At 43.3% G+C, this 22,632-nt stretch overlaps 1 protein-coding gene across 2 annotated transcripts; it reads left to right on the top strand.

The window, feature by feature from the left end:
* Positions 1 to 11,554: 11,554 nt before the first annotated feature.
* Positions 11,555 to 22,044, top strand: LDHB (lactate dehydrogenase B). Of its 2 annotated transcripts, none has more exons than XM_059846097.1 (8): positions 11,555 to 11,701; positions 13,029 to 13,160; positions 15,964 to 16,081; positions 16,570 to 16,743; positions 18,482 to 18,655; positions 19,920 to 20,037; positions 20,886 to 21,009; positions 21,695 to 22,044. In XM_059846097.1, the coding sequence occupies exons 2-8, from the start codon at positions 13,035 to 13,037 to the stop codon at positions 21,860 to 21,862; spliced, it is 1,002 nt and encodes a 333-aa protein (XP_059702080.1). In that variant the 5' UTR covers positions 11,555 to 11,701; positions 13,029 to 13,034; the 3' UTR covers positions 21,863 to 22,044. The 2 variants fall into 2 exon arrangements, with proteins under 2 accessions (XP_059702080.1, XP_059702079.1); XM_059846096.1 differs by lacking the exon at positions 11,555 to 11,701 and adding an exon at positions 12,028 to 12,186.
* The last annotated feature ends 588 nt before the right edge of the window (positions 22,045 to 22,632 follow it).

The raw sequence follows: 22,632 nt of genomic DNA, 5'->3' as shown, positions 1-22,632 counted from the left end.
AAGCAGCCTTGGAGAAGGAGATACAAGAACTGGAGCTTTTTCCCTCCCAGCTCTAGTCCAGAGTGCTGAAGGAGGAGATTGGTAGCCTGCTCTGTTTGCTGGAGGAGACAGGGCTTGGGACAAACAACTTCAGGCTGGTTTTCTGTTGACTCCAACAAGCAGAGCAATTACAGCCATCCTCTGAAGTGTGGGAGATAAAGGTTATCTCCAGTAAAAAGAATGCTGATATTTCTGGGTAGCCCTTGTTCACAGAGAGGAGTAGCTAAGCAAACTCCCTATGGACTTTTGGAAACACAAAGGCTCTTCAGAGTTTATGTGCTGAGATAAGGCTCCTGGGAAAATTTTAACCTAACCTTTCTCTAGATCTTTGCTTTCACAGAAAACTCTATGCGAAAAAATCTCAAGAAGAAAATTTAAATTACATAGATATAAAATTTATATATTTTATAAGTCATATAAAATACATATTATTTTTGTGACCCAAGTTTTACTTTCTTCATGGGAAGAAACAGATCCAACTCCACCAGGTCAACACCAGGAGATGATTTGAGTGACTGGAGAAATTAAAATATGATGACACGCCACTTTCTTTTTTTTTCTCTGCTGTATTTCATGTGTACTTTAGGCTCTCGTTCTGCCCTGTAGAAGATGCAGTTACAAAAGACTGAGTCTACTCACAGTTCCCATGTGGCTGTGTATGTGGAACCACCTATTGAAAAGAGAAGTCAGTTGGAAGCACTTAATAATTAGATTTACATATTTCTGGATTACTAATACTTTTGGTTACTCTATTTTACTAACAAAATACATGGATAGACAGTGATGTCTTCTAAGCACTATTGATAATTTCTGTTCCTTTTTGAGATGCTGTTTTGAAATCCTTTTCTGGATTCATCAAATCCTGGCTCTAAAGAGGAAGTGCACTGCTTTCTGCAGTTACTTTTTCCTCTTGAATTTCCTGGTTTAAATTCCTTGGAGCATATTTCTACCTGACTGGCAGAATATCTACATTAATAGCTCCTGGCAAAATGTAAACAGCTGACACATCAGGGGACAAGTTACTTTAACTGTGAAAACTAGCATATATTTGTCTAAACAAAATCTATAACTGTTTTAAGGAAGTAAATACAAGAGTGACTAGCTTTGAAATGCTTTTCATCTGCTCAAGGAATTTCTTGTACTCATTTCAGGCAAAGACTACAGTAAGGATTCCCACTGATGTAAATGACCTAAATAAGGGTAAAGACGTTTACAAGCCAAGGTAAAGAAGTTTACAAGCCCCTGAGAAAACAAGGTTGCAGAAATGGGATCTTTGTCTTTGTGAGGGGTCATGTGAGCCAAGGAACATGGATTTACTTTCCAGAAGGGCTGGAAGTTACGCAGGCACTGGAATTGCTTGTTTGTGTCAGTGAGCAGTTCCAAGTGCCTGGGGGGATCACATCCCTTCAGTTACTGTACTACAGCAGGGCTTTTGGGTTTGCCTAATGGTTACTTCCAAAGGTGTGTTGGTGGAGATGCCTTGCTAAAAAAATTTATAACAAGCTGTTTTATACACCTTTCTTTACCTGTAATACAAAATTACTACAAAGCAGACGTGGACATGAGATGAGATTTTTCCTTCTGAGGAGTAAGATTGAATTGAATGTTCCAGGCACTTTCCATGCTGGGATGCCAGAACTGAAGTGATCCAAATGTATCTGGTTTAGATCTGGAGCTCATTCTGAAACAATTGTGGTCAGATCTTCCCAAGGTTTAACCACTGTCCCATCCTACAGCTGGTGTTGCTTTGGGGACTCCTTGTCAGAGAATCTTTAGGAATTCAGCCCTGTGAATTCCAGCAAATGACAGATTTAGCAGGAAACTCCATCCCTAAGCTACTGACTGCTGGAGGCTTATCTGTGCTCTGATTCTATGATTACCACCCTTCCCTTACTTATCTCTCTTGCTAGACCATGAAATAAATAGTGCAGTGGAAATAAATAGTAACAGAGGCTGTCATGCACAATGCCAATTATGCATTAAATGCTTCAGAGTCCTGAGGGGTTTTTGCTTCATGAAAACAATCTTGTTTTCTTCCTCATTTGGCAGCAAATCCAATTACATATAAATGATCAACCTCTAAACCTTGACACAGCCTTTACAGCCCCTTTTATATTGATCCTTGGTCCTGCTGTCTCACAGATGGCCAAGCCTACCTGGAGCCATTTATTTGCTGTTGGTTTATATGCCTGCTGTAAAATGCTCTATTCCCTTTTTAAGAAACCTCAAGCTCCAACTCTAAGCTTGTGCTTTTGGACCATAGAATCTATAAAACATCCTGGGTGTATGTTCTTCTGCACCTAGTGGATAGAGACAATTAAAGATTAAAAAAAATACACTTTCAGATAAGAAAAATTGTTGGAGTATGAGGGAAAAGAAGAGCAAACAATGCTTAGGTAAGGTTTCTGAAGGTTCTTTCAGTCAGAGAAGTGATGACTTGGAGGGTGAACCAAAGGGAACTTAAATCTGGAGTCTGTAGGAATCATTAAATATAGCAGGCCTTTCATATACATTCCTGACACTGTGAGTGAAATAAAAATCTGCTCCATGGTCAAAAGAGTAACTGGATGACAGAAAAGAAATCATCAGTTGAGTTGTGATCATTACAAATACTTTGGAGCTGGGTATACACAGCACACAAATATTACCCTGACACAGAATTCAGGACAGGGTAGATTTCTCTGAGAACAGGGCAAAACATAGCTTAGGAGGAGGATAAGATAGGCAGGGTGCAGATGGATGTAACATGTGAGAGACCATGATGTAACATTGCTTGTGCCATGATTGTGCCTGGCAACCTGAGTCAGATCCTGTGATCCCACAGCACAAAATGCCATGTCAATTTCTCAGAGGCATTCCCCTTAAAAACTTTAAACCTTCATCAGCAGTAACACTTCCTGTTCCAGTCTGAGTTTCCACTGGCTTTTAGGTTGAAGCTACAAGTAGAGCAAAGAGTAAAAAATACCAGTTGGGAGAATAAACATTACCCTGGCACCCTCTGAGCTGGCCAGCTAAAGAATTTATCATACCAGAGCACAAATATGAGGATGAAAGTTCTCAAAAAACCAGATTCCAAGAAAGCCATCCAACTTTATGGCTCTGATCTTCATTTTCTACCTGAAGGAAACTATAGATAAGTGCAAGCTGGGCATCTCCACTGTTGTTTTCAATCTTCATACCAGCTGGAAAGGGTTAAGAATAATCAGGAGGTTCTGCATGCTCTGAGGAGGAGTGGCAGCAAAGAAGGGCTTCTATGAAACTCAGTTGGAAAGCACCCTTTATTTCCTGACCCAGATACTTGGAAGAGGTGTGGGTTATCCCAGAGCCAGTGAGGGCAGCACAATGTAAACATCAGAGACACACATAATTAGTTATATAACTGAACAGCCTCAGTGGTTCATGTACTTCACAATTACTTTTATAAGGGATGTTGCTGTTATTTCCTGCTTGAGATAGAAATATCTAGAACCTTTTGCAACCCCAAATCACACCTAATAAGACATTTCACCAGTGAAGAAGCACCCTGGCCTAAATAAAATTCCCAGAGCCACTGTCTGAGGCCCTGAAGAGCCAGAAGCACTTAGAATTTCTCTTTTCCTATTTCTGTGGTAGCACTAGTGCCATTTTGCATCCTGAGGTGCCATCAGTTCCTTAGGGACTGGCCAACCCCAGCATTACAGAGCAGTCTTTGCCAGGATCACTGAGTCCCATTCGTATGGTAACCTGACCCGATTCAATTTTTCACATCTGCTAAGGAGATCATGACAGAATTCACAGCTGCAGACCAGCCATGCAGCAGGCAGGCAGCAGAGGGAACCTGAGCTGGAGGTGGCACTCCTCGACTGGCTCCCTTTCCTTTGTTAGCCTGGGATTTGGTGCTGCTATAAATACACAGCAGTCACTTGACCTTGGCAGTTGTTTTGGCTGCAATAATTCTCCTTTGCAGCTGGCAGGGGTTCAAGAGGAGCACATGCCTGCTGCCCCTGCTGCTCAGCTAGAAGGAATGACCTTCCTCTTGCTCTGAAGGTGCAGCTTTGGGGCCACCTTATGCTCAGCTAAGAAGGACTAATCCCAAGACAGTGACCCCACCTTCTTTTTCCCCCTGCTACACATTTCCACTCACTTTTCTCACTGAATCAGACTGAAAATCAATCTGATTTCTTTTCCCTCCAACAATTCAGACCACTTTGAGAGTGAAGGGAAAGAAAATGCACTTTTAGGAATCAATATATTTTTTCTCCGTGGCAGCTGTGGATTAGAACAGGTGACTCGAAATAACTTGTCTTTTTTCTTTCACTTAAGATGACCATACAACTATAAAGGTATGCTTTGTTTATCTAAAGGTAGATGAGAAAAACCCCATCATCAATGTGTATATCCATCTTTTCATAATTCCCCATTGAAAAGTTTCCTAAGCCAGCTGACCAGAACCCTCTAAAATTCTACTGGGAGGTGAGCAAGCACTTTGTCCTCTCAGCCTGTATTTTAGGATTAGTCATATTGCCTTCAGGATCACATGTCAAGTGCTGATATTCTGCCACTGAAAGGCAGATGTCTGTGAGGTGCTGTGTCTTCTCCAGCTAAATTCCTAAATTAACAGTTCACTGCTGAGCAAGCCCTGGATGGCTTCTGTCACATCAGGTTTCAGAATCACAGCCTCATGCCTGGCAGATCCTTCAGCGTTTTCCTTTGCCAAGGATCTATCCATGGGAGCAAAGGCTGTCCAAGGCCAGTGCCCACAGGCATTTTTCATGGCAAAAACAAACAGAAGAGGACAGGGCTCTTTCTGCATTCCTTTAATAGCCAACATCTTATAATGGGTATTTAGATAATATTACAGAACACAAATGCTACAGTAAAAGGCAACTGAGATGTTGCCCAGAAGTCACTGGGCAACCTCAAAAAAACTGTGTTTTTCTGTCATCTACAAAAAAAATTAAGCAGAGCCCTGGCTGATTCTTAGAAGTGCTGCTACTACAGCTAAAATCAATTTGAATTTTGTCAGAATACCACACTGTTACCAGTGGCACTTAATATATGGAGCAATGTAATGATACCATAGTGGAACAGTTCCCTGTCAGGTGTCCAAGGTGGCTGGGCTGATCTCAGCAGGTTTTCTATGCAGAGGTGACATAAACTGTCCCAGAAACAGGAGCTTGCTCTAAAAGACAAGCCTTCCTGGCTGAAACTCTTTTCAAAGTCTGACTGCACTGCCAAATCCTTTCTAGCACTGTGGGAGTTTTAGCATGGGCAGAATTAGAGGGGGAGAGAGAGAGTGCAAAGAGAAGAGGAATAAGCACTTGATGAGGATAAATCATCCATGCTCGTGCAGCTTGTTCAGTTGCTCTCTGGAAGTCAGGAGAGCAAAGACTTGTTTATTTTATTAAATGTTATTAAAATTACCTTCTACAAACAGGGACAGATGTCAAGTTCCTTCATTTCATGAAGGATGTGGGGCTGTAGATGCCCTCTAAGTGTACCTCCTATCATAGGGCAAGACAGTTTAATGATGTTTTGTGCAACAATGGAACAACTGGAGAGAGAGTGGAATGTAATTACTTTGGTGGGTTTATTTGATTTGAAAGGTGAGCACCACGTCCCCAAGCAGTTCCAGCAGCTGCAATGGTATTGAACATCACTTGTGATATAATGTAGGCAGGCACAATATAATTTGAAAGGTATCAAGCAGCATCACACTTCCAACAATTTAATTGAGGAATAGGCTTGCAGAAGTAAATGACTACAGGGTACATCAGGAAAAGTAAACAATACGTTTAGGAAATCTCATCATTTTAAAGGGATTTTAATCTACTCACTGAGGAAGACATACATGAGTGTGATGATCACTGAAGGCAGCGATGAAGGATGACTTGGGAAAAAATGGGGGGTTTGACACATATCCCATAATGTTCATTAATTGTCTTCAGCTCCCTTCAGTTCTCTGAACTTTTCAAAATAGCTCAGATAAGGGCCCCTGTTTTTCAGGCATAGATCCAGCCCAGCCAGGCAGAGCAGTCACAGTGAAGTTATAAAAGAATAAGACAATTAATGATCATACAAAATGCAGTTTTTATCTGCTTACAGGATAGTTTTCATGCAAAATGCTTTACTATTTTTTAGAACCTCTAAAATAAACCACTTCTAGTTGCACTTTTGGAAGCTGGATCTGCAATCTAACATGCATCTTTTTAAATGTAATAATTTTAATTACTAGTCCAAGTACTGATCAATAAAACTAAAATCCAGGCAGGAAAAATTTCTACCTACTTTCCTTAACGTACTAAAAATCAAATCAACAAACTGCAGGAAGCCTGTGACTTTCTGAATGTGTCTCAGCATTAGCCTGCAAGTTTACAATGACATGGAGATTTTGGGAGTACAATTTACACAGTAAATCTCCAGCACATGTCAAGGAAAAAAATTGTGGTGCTTATCTAGCCAGTGCAGCTTATATCAGTGCTGGGGCTAATTCAAGACAATTCACAACAGGTGACGTACATGGGTGACTATTAATAAGAAGTGCTGGAATTACAACATCAGACACAGAAGAGGCATTCACGGGCACTAAATTGAGCTGAGTGAAGCCAATTCACACCCCCAGCTACTTCTGCAGTGTGTGGAAATGTAAGCTTCTCTAGAAGGCAGCTCAGAGCATGAGCTTAATTTAGACTCAAGTTACAGGAGAGGCAGAGAACTGATTTAGCGTTTCCCAGCCATGTCACAGGGAAGGGACTCTCCCTGTGCTTCTTTGTCCTGGACCTTCCTGAGCTGTGTCTGGTATTCGCTGGCACTTCACCAAGCCCAGGCAGTTGGCTAATGAACAAAAAACTGCTTCAAGGAAATAAAAGTGATAGTTTCCTGCTGATTTAATGAGCTGAAATGGCTCAGGAAAAGCTTAGAGAAGCTTGTGGGTCTGAGGGATAAGAAGGGGTGGAGGGCAGCCCTTAGAGGCTTGCCTGATCCTGCAGAGCTCAGCTTTGGACTCAGCTCTGCTGAGAAACATCACCCTTGGCTGCTCTCTTTGTGGAGAGAAATTTTAAGTGGGCACTTGTTAGATCCAAATCAAAGATATTTGTTGCAGTCATCCTAAAGTTCCTGTCTCAGTTGGCTTTGCCTACAGCATTATAAACCAAACTGGAAGTTTGATTGGTTCAATAACTAAGCTATGTTTTATAGTTTGAAGGAGGAGATTCAAAATGTGTCCACAGAGAGATTCCCTGACCTTTTTTGCATCACCTTCTAGGACCACTGCTGGAAAACATAACTCTCATCACTTCACAGGAACTTGCACCTGTCCCCACTTCCAGCAATGATTTCCCCCCTTTAAGTCCCTCTAACCAGAGGAACAGATTGGCAGGGTCAGGTGAAACAAGCTGTGACTGAGGACACTCCAGGAGCCTCCCAGCATTCGGACACTGTGTTTGCCAACAGTTCTCTTCCCCCTCCCCGGGAATCCAACACCATCAAGGGTAGGATGTTCCCTCATACCATCTGATTAAAGGAATTCTCCCAAATTCCATCAAGAAATCCCTGCCACTACGAGTCCCTTCTGTGTACAGTGCAAAGCTTGTCCCTAGACACAGGACTCAGATGCACCAATGGAGACAAACCTCCCTCATTACTGGGAAATGTTAAATAATGCTTTCTGGAAGCTCAGCTGTGTCCACAGCTTTTTCCACAGAGCTTGTGCTCTGTGAACGGCAGTGCTAAGGGTCCAGAGTGCAATAAGGCAAAGGTTCTTCAGATAACACTGGATGCTTCCCAAACAGGAGTGTGGTCAGTCAGCCTTGACCCTTAACTTCAGCAATCTGCTTCAAAGGCAGTGGCTGCAAGGCTGTGACTGCTCTGGAGAGGTTTATGTAAACCACAGAGGGTGGTTTCTGTGTAACAGGCAAAAATGTATTCAGTCTGTCTCCAGAATTACTTTTAACAAGGTAAATTGTGGGATCATCTAAGTAAAAGTCTAGGTGGGATGGGAGTGGTAAATCTGTCCTCCAGCAAAATTCATTGTACACAATATCCAGATATGGGGGTTCAAGTAACATAACTTGGAGTTCCTTCTCCCAGTACAACATACATACAAGGAAACCTGGAATCAGCTCCTAAAGAGGCAGCAAGTCCTACAGCTGTGGAACTACTTGTGAAGTCATTAAAGGCACAAGATGTGTTTCTATGTGAAGCACTACTGAAAAATCTACTGTAACACGATGTATTATTGTATTACAGGAGGCAATTCTTACTTATTACCTCACTGCTATTACACTAGTGCTGTACAGGACTACTACAAAAATCTGTGTACAAAGATCAGTTGAAGTGTTACATACCGGATAAGCTACACTCTGTGTGTGATTACAGGGGGTGATTGCACTGATGGAAAAAACCCTCCAGTATGAACACTACCTTGCATCTATCTGTGTCTGGAGAGGTGTTAGTCTGACAAGGCCATATTCACTCCTTTGGACATACAAAAAAACCCACAAAATCCATACATAAAAATCTTAGGACTACTAAGTTTTCTGAACAGTTAACCAGTTCAGAGGGAAAAAATCCCCATCCTTATTGTATGAAAATTCATCTATTGATAAAAAAATCATTGTCTGTCTGTAATTTCAGTTTCATATATTTTTGCTTGCATATGCACTGTTTGCTCCATTTCTGTCTTGTCACTTTGTTTAGCAGCTGTAGTTTCTCCTGAACTTTTTAATGAGCCAGAGCTCATTAAATCAACACAATTTAGTTCTTACAAACTGAGTGCTATTACTTACCTAATTGTAAAACTTATCACCACTTGTTTCCTCTAGCATCAAAAATATTCATTAAATGAGATAATCACATTTCAGTCCTTTTGCACTATAGCTCCCAAGCTCATGATGTGTTTGTTTTTTTTTTTTTAACTAATTCCATTATAAAGCACTTAACTTATTATGAGTGTGTTATCTGTTTGCACTGTCTAATCTTTAAACAAAAATTAAACAAAAAGTTGGCTCACTGCCAAAAATAAGGAACCGCTCCTTCAAACAAAACCAGGGAAAAAGAAGCTTGCAAATCTGCTGCTCCAAGATAATTTTTCTTTATTGTGTAATGTTTTTTTCCTCCAAATGGCAAATCCAGGTGAAGAAGCACAGAATTAACACAGGTGGACCAAAATTTTAATTCAGCATCTGCCAGCATTGTGTGTGACAGCACTTAACAATTTTCAGCAGATTAGATCAGACCTCTGTATTTGTGAAGCTGAACACCTAATGCTTTTCCTTCCATTACATCCACGTGCAATAATGCTTAGAACACATCCATCCTGTAGGGCAAAGGACCAGATCCACCAGGTCTAACACAGTGAGAAAATCTTTACATTGCCATCAGCCCTACATCCCATCCTGTGGTGTAATGGGTTCCTTCCCTTCCTAGGTTAAACTCTTCATGACTTAGGGCTACAGCCATCATCAGACCATGGCCATCAGAACATCAGCATCCTGCTGTGTGAAACAGTCCCATGAATAGAGTTTTTCAACTGAGATCTCTCTTTTTTTAATCAGGTTTAAGGGTAGTTTTGGGAAAAGAAAAAAAAAAAAACAACAGTAGGGAAATCCTATCTACTTTCATTTTGGGCAGATGATGGGGCAAATGGAAGTAGGGAAGTATCTATACAACCCAAAAACTGAAGTAATTAAAATGTATGCACAAAATACATGTTGTAATTGTATGCAGGTTACCAGGCAAATTTATTTACACTGTGTCCCTTAACATTAGGGCTTGTTTTTCTGGAGAACTGCACTGCATCAAAAATGCCAATGTTGCCAAACTGGAGCTGAACTTTGAAACTGTGACCTGTCACCAGGAGACTTTCCATGTGACCTTGGGGAGATCTTTTCACCTCTCTGTGCCTCAATCCTCCATCAACTGGAACAATAAGTAAGTAAATAATTAAGAGCAGGAAAAGGGAATAAGCTTCTTTCTTCTACCCACTGTCTTGCTCCTACCAATCTATTTAGATTGAAAAGACTTCAGGTAGGGGATTAAATACCCTGTGCCTTTAGCACTGCATGCAAAATGAAGCCTGATCTAAAGAAGAGCTGTTGTAACCTGTAGTAAATGGACTAAGTCTGCCTTTTAAAGCCTTAATACCTTGCAAATAGGAATGTGGCATTTCCCTCTCTAATTCCAAATGCTACTGTGATAACTGATTTTTGAAAAAAATCTTTCTTTTTCCTGATTTTCATAAGGAGAGAGAAGGATCCTGCCCAAAGAAGACACAATGCAGTGGTGAACGTTCCTCACAACAGGCACTGGCAGGACAAGGACCCTTGGTTATGGTTCAGGAATTAAAAAACCTTCCTCTGGTGCTTCCCTAATATCTCCAGAATTTTTTTTTCTCCCTTCCTCCCTATTTTCTTAAATTTCAGCTGTGCATGTTCCTGTTGTGATTACAGAAGACAGATTTTTCTGACCATTACATTTCATTGTGTAATTATTATGTACTCCAGCTCCCATTGCAGCCATAATTTCAAAGTCTTCAACTGATTTCTTACAGCAAGCTGCTACTTGAAGTGTCATGTGGATGGCTTAACCCATCTCTTTCCCTGCAGGGGACCTTTTGCAAAGTCAAAAAAATGTATAGAAGCAAAGTAGGCCACAGTTAGACAGTGATTTAAAGCCAGCATGGATGTGTACTGATCTGCTGCCCAGAAAAGCAGGTTTCATCCTTTGCTCACCACCATGCTCACACCATCATTTGTTTGGCTGCTTGGTGAGCCATGGGGAATTAATCCAGTTATTACTAAACCTGGCAAAATATCTGGCAAAAGAAAAAAAAAAAAAAAAAAGAAAAAAAAATCAATACAACTTCAAACTAGCCGCAACAAGAGAATAAAAAAAAAGACAGCCATGGTCACAGGCAGGCAGAGCTAGGCTCTCTGCCTAGTCCCATTTAACCCAGTGACTTATTTGGGAGGACTCTGGAATCCACTGTTCTGTTTTCCCTCTTGTGAGAGAAACTAAATCAAATGTGATGGGGAACCTAAAGCTTTCTGGTTTCTTCCCCACTGGAACTAATTGCATACCATTCAGTGTCGTGCTTCTACTTTCTTCCTTTACAGTTAGGAAGATGTAATGTTACAGCACTAGATGAAACAAACTCTGTTTGCTGTTATCCTATATTTTGCTTGCTTTGGTCCTGGAGGAATTCTAAGAAATCCCTTTCTTCTCTGCTCAGCAGCAGTGGCCGATCGTACACCCAGATTTTCAGTTTGTGTGTTCTGTGTGTTTGAGGAGAATGAAAATATCATCTGACTCTTATTGCTATTTACAGTGTCGGATTTGCTTACTACTTTAACAAGGCGTTGAACTACATTCACGCTTATTACTATCTTTAAGGGATGCCCTACTGGGATACCGCGAAAGAGTGAGTGTGCTGGGTCTGGCCGAGACCGAGGGAGAGGGAGGAGGCGCGGTGGTGGTGGCTCTGCTCAGGTTACATTCTTTGTTGGCCTGCCTCAGGTTACATCCCTTATTCTTGCAGAGGCATCGCTCCGTGCCTCCAGGAGGGATTCGTCCAACCACCAAAAATCCAACCGGAGTCAGGCCCAGGGCAGAAATCTGCGACCGCAAAAATCAGATACCCCTGACTGAGGAGATACCCCCAACTTGAGCAAGTTCTCCCCGAAAGGTAAAATGCTTTGGTTTTGCCATCTTTTAAATCGATTGAAGCTATTCTGGCCAAGCCTGTGGCTCTGTGACACTAGGGACCGACAGCTCCGTTGTTCCCTGTGAAAGTGAAGCTGCCGAGGCCACCAGCGCCCAGGGTCGCACGGCCACCCCCGGCCCCGGCAGCATCCCTGCTCCCAGCCGCCCACCCAGAGGTGTCCCAGGGACACAGCTCCAGGGACGGGCCGGCAGCGCCGGCCCTGCGCCACTGCGGGACCGGGGCGGAGCAGCGGCATCCTTGAGGCTCCGTCCTTGGCGGGGATTGAGCGCGGCCGCCGCCTCCCCCCAGCCGCGCCGCCGGGCCCGCCCCTTCCGTTGCGGAGCGGTCATTGCCCGAGCCCCGCGCTCCTCCAGGCGCTCCGGCTCCCTTTCCGTTGCGGAGCTCTCACTGCCTGAGCTCCGCGCCCCGCGCTCCTCTCGCCGCTTCCGCGCTGCTCTCGCTGCCCGGTGCGTACGGGGTGACGCCGCTCCGGGACAGTGGGACTGGGTGGCCGCCCATCTGGCCCTTCACTTCTCCCCCGGGCGGCTTGATTCCGCCGGGGTTCGGCCACGGGCCGAGCATCCCTGCGTGTCCAGCGCACCCCAGTGATGCCTGGGGTGGCTGGAGCCGGGCCGGGCTCCCGAGGGTTCAGGTTGGGGTCTGGAATGGCCGGAGCCGAGCTGCGGTTCCCGGAGGTTTGGGTTTGGGGTGCCCGGAGCCGGGCTGCGGGCTCCGAGCGTTGGTGTCTGGGATGGCCCGAGCTGGGCTGTGGCTCCCGAGGGTTTGGGGTGGCCGGAGGCGGGCGGTGGCTCCGGGCTGGTCCCCGGCTGTGCTCAGGGTACTCCGGTGCCGCCGCGGCCCCTGACTGCCCTGGCGCGGCCGTGGGCCTCGGGGAGCCGCGGGGGCCCGCGGCGAGGAGCCGGGGAAGTCCCAGCCCGCTCGCTGCGGCCCGGCTGGCTCGTGGGGTCCCGTCCCGGAGCCCCGGTGTGCCGAGAGGTGAATGCCCAGGGCCCGGCAGCGCTGATGGAATTTCACGTCCGGCGGGCGGCTCTGGGAGCGGCGTTAGCGGGGTGTGCTGGCAGCCCCTGGCTGGGCACAGGGAGGGCGGGCACCTAGAGCCCCGTGGCCGCGGAGGGTGTGTGGCTGGTGTGTGTTTACTCGTGGCTGGGAAGGAGCCCTGCGAGCAAGGGTAGCGTGCCCGGAGCTGCCTTACGTAGACCCGGCTGTGGCAGATGACTCCTCCATTCAGAGCATGCCTTCGGCTCCCTCTGCCCTGCTCTGATCCACATCTTTCTGTCTCTCCTCACAGAACACCATGGCCACTGTCAAGGACCAGCTGATCAGCCCTGTTGCGGAGGGAGCCAAGGTCCCCAACAACAAGATCACGGTTGTGGGGGTTGGCCAGGTTGGGATGGCCGCTGCTATCAGCGTCCTTGGAAAGGTACGGCTCAAGGACAGCGTGCTCCCCAAGCCCCCGTACTGTCGTACTCTGCTCTGCCTGTCTTAGCAAAAGGTGGGACATTTGGGAGGTTGGCACAGGAATGAATCATTAGCAGCTCGGGTAAGCAAGCAGTGACCTCTACAAGCCTGACCTCCACATTCAGCTTCTCTTTGTTCTCTCACCTTTCTCTCTGTGCTTAGCAGTAAATGTCTCCTTAGGCAGAATGATTTTCCAGGCTGCTGGGAAAATGCAGGTAGGAATGACTCCACAGCCCTGCCAAACTTCTCATTCTCTTCTTAATTTTTTATTCTTCCACAACAAAGCTGGAGTTTGCTTGGTGAGGGAGCTCTGCAGGGCAAAGAATGGGGACAGAGGAAAAATCTGGGTGAGATATAGGATAGCAATCAAGAGTGTTTGCTTTTTATTCTTTTAAAGAATATGTGCCCTACTAGCTGAAAATACTGCTATCCCCTTCAGCAGCTTCTTGATTTCTCTTAAGCCCTTTTTGCTTGTTTATATGACTTTATTTTTTTCCAGAGAGGCATTAGCTAGTTTTTAAATAACTAAAAGCAGAGGGCTGAACTTGGAGGTTATTATGACTTTTCCTGCTGCTGATTTGCGGGATATGTTTGTCAAATCTCATGGTGCAGTCTTTGAGCAAAGTAAAGGCTTATTAATCAATGATGTCTTGCACTTTGCTTTTAGAGAATATTGTGAATTCATTAAATTTGAAAAGACCGATAGAAACTTCAGACTGCTTTTTGTTTTTAAAAGAAGGCACCAACAGATATGCCCTGCACCTTGCAGGGACAGATCTTAAATCAGGTCGCTCACAGTTGGATGAAAAATCTTGCTTGTATGAATAAACCAGCTGTAATTTGTTTGTAGATGACCCTCCAATGTATTACCCTGAGGATGCATGTTTAATTTTATATAAAAAAAAAAAAGTAAGGCCTTTCACTTGCTGATATTCATGAACCCTGTGAGCAAATAAGAACTGACAGAAGGAACAGGCCACAGTGAAACTAACTGCAAAACTGATGTGCAAGTGGCAAATAGTTTTAAAGCAAAAAAGTAAAGAAGAAATTTAAAGGAAAAACACTGATAGTTCCTTGTGGGTTTTTATATTTATATTTTTAAGCACATGGTTGCCTCTCATGATCTGAAATCAGTTGTTTTTGATGTAACCTGTGAGGGAGCCAGGTGATGTTACCACAAATTGAACCACAATTCAGCATTCATTTAATGCAGTTCTCTAAGCAGGATCAAACTGTGTTGTCAGATACCTAAGCACAAAGTTTTATTGTTAATGAACAGTATGCACCAAACCCAGAATAAGAACTGGTTTTAAATTCTTAAAGCATGGATGATGACATGGAGTTTATTTCAGTCAGGCTTCTGCTTTTACTCTCTCACAACTATAAGCTGCCGTATAAAATGTTTTCATAATAAAACCATCTGGTTCTTGTCACTGAATTATACTAATGTAATAGAATCATTTGGGCTAGAAAAGATCTTTTATGATCATTGAGCCCAACCATTAACCCAGTCCAGCATGTCTCCAAGTGCCACATCTAAAAGTTTTATAAACACATCAAGGGATTGTGACCCAACAGCTTCTCTGGGCAGCCTGACCACCCTTCTGGTAATGAATTTTTTCCTCCTATCCAGTCTAAACCTCTCCTGGCACAGTGTGTATCCTGTCTCTTGTTCCCTGGGAGCAGAGCCCGACCCCACCTGGCTGCCCCCTCCTGTCGGGGAGTTGGGGAGAGCAGTAGCGCTCCCCTGAGCCTCCTTTTCTCCAGGCTGAGCCCCCCCAGCTCCCTCAGCCCCTTCTGATGCTCCAGCTCCATTCTCCAGCTCCGTTCCCTTCTCTGGATACACTCCAGCCCCTCAATGTGTTTGTAGTGAGGGAACACAGGATTTGAGGTGTGGCCTCACCAGTGCCAAGCCCAGGGGGACAGTCACTGCTCAGGTCCTGCTGGCCACTCTGTTCCTGATACAGCTGGAATGCCTTTGGCCTTTTTGGCCAGCTGGGCTGGCTCATGTTCAGCCTCTGCCAACCAATATAATGTGTGTTTGACTTGTGCAAAATGCTTGGCTCTAATACTGATTTTAGTTTGTTGGTGTGGTATTGAATGTATAAATTTGCATGACTCTGAAACTTCCATGTAGGTTCTTTAGTTCCTGCTCAGTTAGAGACAAGTCATTGATGTTACCACACTGATTTAGAAATGGGAGCTAAATCTGTTCTGCAACATAAATATCACACAGTAGCTTCTGTAGAGAAAAATTGCTAAAGAAACCTTTTTCTCTCAATTTCAGTGTGGAGGAAGTCTGTTCCCATTGTATATTTTTGTGAAATGAATTGACGTCATGTTGAAAGAGAATACTTATTTGATAATTAGACGGTGTGTTCTTTCAGATATTTAAATATTTAAAACAAGCCTGTTTGCTGGGTAGATTTAGAGGGTTTGCCACAACTCTGAAAGATGCAACTTTTTTCCAAACGTAATAACTAAATTAAGAAGTGCTTTCCTAGCAAAGGGTTGGCTGTGCACTCAAATTCTCCACAAATTATACCTTTTTTGGAAAGTCTGAGTGGGTTTGGTGAATCTGTGCTATGGTAGCCTCTGACTTAGTGAGATGCATCAGAACACCAAGATAGTGCTGGTTTATTTGGAGAAGAGATGCTTTCGGATGGGTGAAACGTGTTACTTTAAAATGTAATTTAGCTCTGCTCTGGGTTAACTTTAAAATGCATGTGAACTGCTTCATTGACGCCAAATTTTGTTGGTTTTAGGGTCTTTGTGATGAGCTAGCTCTGGTTGATGTTATGGAAGACAGACTAAAAGGAGAAATGATGGACCTGCAGCATGGGAGTGTGTTCCTTCACACTCATAAGATCGTGGCTGACAAAGGTGCACCTCAGTTTCTTTGATTTAACACTGATATTTTGTGGCTTTGTTTAATAGTGGAGAATTAGGTGTGCAGTCCTAAAGAACTCTTAGGATTTGGCATTGAAGAAGGTGAAGTGTGTGAGTTGGGGTGAGTTCAGACAAACACTATAATGGGAGTGGCTCTTAAGCTGGGCTCTCTTACATCTCTTAACGATTTGGGGGTTGTTTATTAAAATTTATTTTAGTGAAACTGTATGTAGAAGAAATAGTATAATTTTCGTAGTGGAAATGAGAGTCAGAATGGCTGAGTGGACTCTCAACACCCAGGTATTGATATATCAGGTCAATGTTAGGAGATGTTGCTGGCTTTCAAACTGATGTCTTGGGTTTTGGGTTTGAATGCCATCCCCAGTGCAGAAGCTCCCTCTAATTCCTGTATTAACATAATGCTACTAGAATTAGTGGAATTATTTTAAACACACTATATCTTCTCCCCGTGCTCTGGTTAGACTATGCTGTCACTGCCAACTCCAAGATCGTGGTGCTGACTGCAGGAGTGCGTCAGCAGGAGGGAGAGAGTCGACTCAACCTGGTGCAGAGGAATGTGAATGTCTTCAAAAACATCGTTCCTCAGGTCGTCAAGTACAGCCCCAACTGCATCATCCTGGTGGTTTCCAACCCAGGTAATGCAGTCTTCTCCTAATGACTTACAGATTAGGTTTGACAAGATAAAACATTAGTTAGTTCTCAGAAAATCTCTTAAAATACAAATTGTTGAAACTTAATAGCTTTTTGTGGACATCTGAGAGTACAGACAAATACCCTGTACTTTCTGATGCTCTCTTTATTCAGAACTTGCCATGGTGCCCATTTTAAAAGAATGCTTTGTGATAAATACTTAAATTCTTTGCATACTTTGGTTTAAGCAGTAGGAAGTTTAAATTTTTTTATCTCTAATAGATAGCTTTTGTGTCTGGATAGGATAGGGCTGCTTTTCAGCATGAAGAACTTGCCCTGTAGTCATGGCTATATTTTCAGAAAAAAGAATTTGCATGCTGAAGCTTATGATGAAACAAGGGCTGACTGTACTCCAAAGTTCAATTAAAGCAGAAAAGAGTTAATTATGCATATTTATGTGTTGACTTGCAAGTATCTCATTGCACTGAGACAGCTTGGATATTTGTATGTCTAAAGGTGACTGTAAATATTCTGATGTGCTTTGCAGGGTTGTCTTTGCTTAGTTCAACATATGAAACCACTGCTGAAGAACTGTGGTGATGAAGTGATACTGCTTTTAAAGAAAACCTGGCAGAGTGGAACCACTGTGTGCTCTGTTGGGGGTTGAGTAATTATCTGTTGTACCGTCAGCCTAATACAGTGACTTGCAGCAGTTCTAAGCACTTACCTGAAAACCAGACTGAGATAAAGATCAGGCTGTTCTTGTTCTAGCAAAGCTGAATTCAGCCTGTCGACTTCTCTCCAGCAGAGCAGCTGCAGGAGGAGAATTGCATGCTGCTTTTTCAGAATTATTTTTATAATCCTTTGTTTTCTCAGTGTGGGAGGTTTTGTCCACTAATCTTATATAGTGAAGGTCATTGTGAGCCCATGAGAAGGAACCTTGATGCCCTTCCCTGCCCCAGCTGAGGCTGTAGGGAACATGCCACTTGTGAGGTGTGAGCTGTGCTTTGGTGCCTGAGCAGAGCAAATGATGCATTTCAGATCTGTGTACACAAATGTGTTCCCTCCTGAGAACTGGCTTCTCAGAGTTGGTGTCAATTCCTGCAGCCTGGTTATTGCTGTTGCTTTGAGCTGTGAATTAGAGCTCTCTGCTCACATCATTCTGTCTGCCCTACCTAGCTTTGGGTTTTTTCCTAAAACTGTATTTTTAGAAACACATGCAGCTAAAGCACATTGCTCATCTGGCTTTTCATGCTGCAGAGGTGGTAGATGTAGAAAGTGCTTAGTGCACAAATCAAGAAATGAAACTGAAGGAATTACCAGCTACAAAGAGTATGTAAATGTCAGACTTTTGGTTGTAAATTGTTTGACCTGTTGTTGTGATGGTGAACTGGAAGGGAGCATTATTCAGGAAATTGCTGAAATGTTTTAGCCACTTGAGATCAGTCCTAGTTCTGAATGCCCTAGGGCTTTAACTGTGACCAAAAAAAAGTGTGTCCATTTTAGCTGGTGGGAATCTAATCTCTAAAGACCTTCCTCGAATTTTCTTAGGACCCATCAAGCTACTGTTTGAAATTTCAAGCGCTGCATCCATTTAAATTCCCCAAACAGTCAGATCCTTGATCAGTGAGCACAACTGTGTTTTGAGTCCTCCTGATTGCCCTGCTATGCTCAGTAAGGAAATTTTTGGAGCATTCTTGGTCTGAGTGGAGTTTCATTTGCCCTGCATGCTTTTTCTTTCAGTGGATATATTAACCTACATCACATGGAAGCTGAGTGGGCTGCCAAAAAACCGTGTGATTGGAAGTGGCTGCAATCTGGACACGGCCAGATTCCGTTATCTGATGTCTGAGAGACTTGGGATCCATCCAAGCAGCTGCCATGGCTGGATCTTGGGAGAGCACGGTGATTCCAGTGGTAAGGAGCAGTTCTGATCTCCCTGGAATGAGCCATACCATAGCAGAGCTTGAGGCCTGAGGTTTGTTAGGGGATTCTGAAGGAACAGCTGCAGTTGAGCTCAAGTAACTGGTACTTTGCTGTATTTCTATGAAGATTAGAGTTGAGAGAAGTACAGGAAATCTACCTACACATATTTAATAAATGGGATTGTGGCTGTACAATTAAATCCTGAACTGAAAAGGCCAGTTTTGTGAGGCTGTGTTATGAAGGCTACAGCTTGCTTCTTCTCTTTATCCTTCTTTTTAGTTTTTGGAGTACCATTCCATAGCCTTTGGCACAGTTCTCTGAAAGCAGCATCAGCACTTGCTAGGTCAATAGCAGAGCTTGTTACTCTAGCAGTCCATATCCAGGCTAACAAAATTATCCCTTACCTTATTTTGTGACTTTTCTCCGTGCTGTTTAAAGCAAATATAGTTTTAAAATGTGAAATCAAAGAAATTTATCTGTCCTAATTCAGTTTATGTATTCCAAGTCTGAAATGCTGCTGCAGAACATTTACGTACATTGTTACTACTTTATATTTTCAGGCTGTGTATTTGTAAGGTAGCCACCTCTTCATTGTCCCTTTGCATTTGATCAAAGTACAGTGTCTGATCAACAGCAGCAGTTATTGTAGCCAGCCCTATACCAAGGAAAGCAGAGTTTGGCTGAGCACATGCAGAGATTATCCTGTGTCATTGTCACAGCTGCTTTTGATTTGAAGTAACTCCACATTCCTCCTTACTTCCCAGAAACAGAGACTTAAGCTGCCTCTGAGCTTCCAGGATGCAGGGAGAGGTGCAAATTCCTGTCTTGATAGTCTAAGTTTGCATATTGCTGCCCTCTTATTTGTGTAAATAAGAATAGACTTCTTGAAGGCTAATCCTAATACTGATTAGTGAAACTGCAAATGCTGCAGTTTTGAGTAGAATCAGTTCTAAAAGGCCAGGTAGCTAAAATAAGCCTTTTTACTAGAATTTGATGTTTCTGACTTCAGAAACTTCCAGGCTCTGACTGCTGTCACATGTTAGAAGTGACTTGTTAAAGTGTCAGTACTAAAACAGTCTCATGTTTGACTCCCAGAGTTCTGAGATTTAACTGTGGCTAAATAAAAACGTAAAACCTGCCTCAACCATTGCTGTGATTCTGGCTGCTCCTCCTTTGTTTCCAATTATTTTGGCTAGGAAAGGTGGAGGGGGAGTTGCTAAGTGCTGTTGGCACTGATGTCCTGCCTCTGTTGCAGTGGCTGTTTGGAGTGGAATGAACGTGGCAGGGGTTTGCCTCCAGGAGCTGAACCCTGCCATGGGAACTGACAAAGATCCTGAGAACTGGAAGGAGATTCACAAGCAAGTGGTTGCAAGGTATGATCTGAGGGATAATGTGGATGGATGCCATGCTGACAACAGTTTGTCTGCACTCTGTCTCTTCTGGTGCAGCTTTCATGCCCTCTTAGGTAGAGGGTTGCTTGAGTGAGTGTGACTGCTTTTTTAAACACAGAAATTCAGGATTTCAGCTGGTAAGATTTGTTACCCTGCAGGGAGACAGGTTATTGCGTAACAAACCCACTCAAGTGCTGGAGCACTTGAGCTGTGAGTGCTTGTTTTCCCACATGGAGTTTCTTCAGTGGGTAACTTTGTTCAAAGGGCAGAAGCCCAAGAAAAGGTAGCATGTTCCTGGGAGCAGAATGTTGGAATTGGGGCAAATGCTGTTCATGGATGCAGGAGAGTTTGTGTACAGCTGACTACATGTCACTAAGTCTTTTGTGAAATGAGTATACACTCACTGGGCTCAAGTGTGTGCAGATGTTGGCTAAAAACATCAGGATGTAGTGGTGCTTTGACTCAAATGTTTGCCTATTCCATTGTGCCCCTGACTGAAACAGAGCTTGTCAGGTGTAGGTGTGATTTTCTACTTAACACTAGGATCTTCCTAGATGAGAGCTAATTTTGTTTTCAGCTAATCCTATGAGAACAGGATTCTTTATTATGCATAGGGGATAATGTAGATTTTATATTTTATCCTCTAACGTTGAAACACATTACGCACTGTCCAAAACGTACAGTGTGTTTCAGGAGTTTGAAAATTTTTAAATTTTTAAAAATTTTTTAAAATTTTTTTAAAAATTTTAAATTCACTGGTTTTAAGACTTGTAATTTGCAGTGACTTGCTTGAAGACATCTTAATGAAGTTGTATTTCCTGTTTCCTCAGTGCCTACGAGGTGATCAAACTAAAGGGATACACAAACTGGGCTATTGGCTTTAGTGTGGCTGACCTCTGTGAGACCATCCTGAAGAACCTGTACCGGGTTCATTCAGTTGCTACTCTGGTAAAGGTAAGAATTGGGGGCTGTGATTGGACACTGGCTCTTTTTTGTTCTGGACAGGCTAAATAGCCTCTATTAGCAAGGTGCTGAATGAAGGGAGCTTTGTAAAATACTACTTTGAATTTCAAATGGCAGCTTACTATTGCTGTTTCTTCTAGGCTGACCTCTTAGCCTACTCTTGTCACAAGTATGGAGCTGAAAAGGAAATTCTCTGTGCAGAACTACCTTTGTGTGAAGCTTTGTTATATTCCTTGAAAGGAAGTTTTCAGTGTAAAAGTGGAAGACTTCTTGGAGGCCTAGCTGTGATTCCAGGAGCCACTGTGCTTTTAGAGCTGGTGTAACCTGCTGCATGTGGTCTGTACCAGCTCGATAACCTCTGCTGCAGCAAGGGCTCTGAGCACGGGGAACTGCTCCCTCTGTTGGCCCGTCCTAATCCTGTGTCTGAATCTTATCAGCTCCTTGCTGTGTAGAACTGAAGTGAGAGAGAGGTTTGAAGGTGGAGTTTCTACCATCAGCTGTTTGGTATTGCCAGGCATTTGGTCTGAAACAGCTCTATACTATTTATTTTCTTGAATTCGTTGTGGCTGAAATTTTTTCTGCAGGTTGTAAAATGATGGTTTTTGAGAGCTGCAAAATAAACCAACCACAGATCTGTGGTGACTGGCCTATGTCTGATCTCTTCTGTTTGTGACAGGGCATGTATGGCATTCAGAATGAAGTCTTCTTGAGCCTTCCTTCTGTCCTAAGTGCCTCTGGCCTGACAAGTGTCATCAACCAAAAGCTGAAGGACGATGAGGTGAGCCAGCTGAGGAAGAGCGCGGACACACTGTGGGATGTCCAGAAGGATATCAAGGATCTGTAACTTGTGAATGTTAGGTTCCAGCAAAAGAAAAACAGCATGTTGTTTGCAGATGGGGGTTCTACTCACTGTATATCTCAATGGTCAACATGAAATGTTCTTCCAGACTTTTGTCCATGGTAGCTGAGCTTATGCTTGCTGTAACGCACAAACCTTGCAAACAAATAAAGCAATTTTCAGGCATCTTTGGTTGTCTTAGTGACTCTTTCAGTTTGTAAATTATCTGCCTTACTCTGGCATTTTCCTTTAGCGTTTGCCACAGACTGCATGGAAGTGTAGACTTGATGTGTATTTCTAAAAGGTTGGAAACAAAGTATTAAGAGTGAATTGGTGGGATTTCACTAGCACCACCTTGCTGTGAGGCTTTTCTCAGTCCAGGTGCTGAGTAAGTGGAGTTCATTCCCAGACCTGTTTCTGATAGAGAACTTCATAGTTTCACTGATGGGTAGAGGAAATGGAATGAGCATTTGGCTCTGTGCCACCAGCCAAAAATACACCAGCAATAAGGCTCTGTATGCCACAGGCATAGGAAGAGTCCCATAGATCCTTCCCTCTTCTGGGCTAAAGTCTTTGCTTGTTAATGATGCCTAGTTCTTATAATTCAAAAAACAATTATTATTTTCTATTTGATTATCCAAAATTCAAGGGTTTTTTTCTGGACCTAAACCGAAATGTTGTGGTTTTGGTCTTGTTTATTAGACAAGCCAAGTTGGGTCTTAAATCTCTAAATTTCAGCATGATTATTAAAGGCTTTATATACTTTTAGGAGGAGC

The sequence above is a fragment of the Haemorhous mexicanus genome, chromosome 5, assembly GCF_027477595.1.
Source record: "Haemorhous mexicanus isolate bHaeMex1 chromosome 5, bHaeMex1.pri, whole genome shotgun sequence".
Taxonomy (NCBI): domain Eukaryota; kingdom Metazoa; phylum Chordata; class Aves; order Passeriformes; family Fringillidae; genus Haemorhous; species Haemorhous mexicanus.
This window is presented reverse-complemented; position numbering and strand designations above follow the sequence as displayed.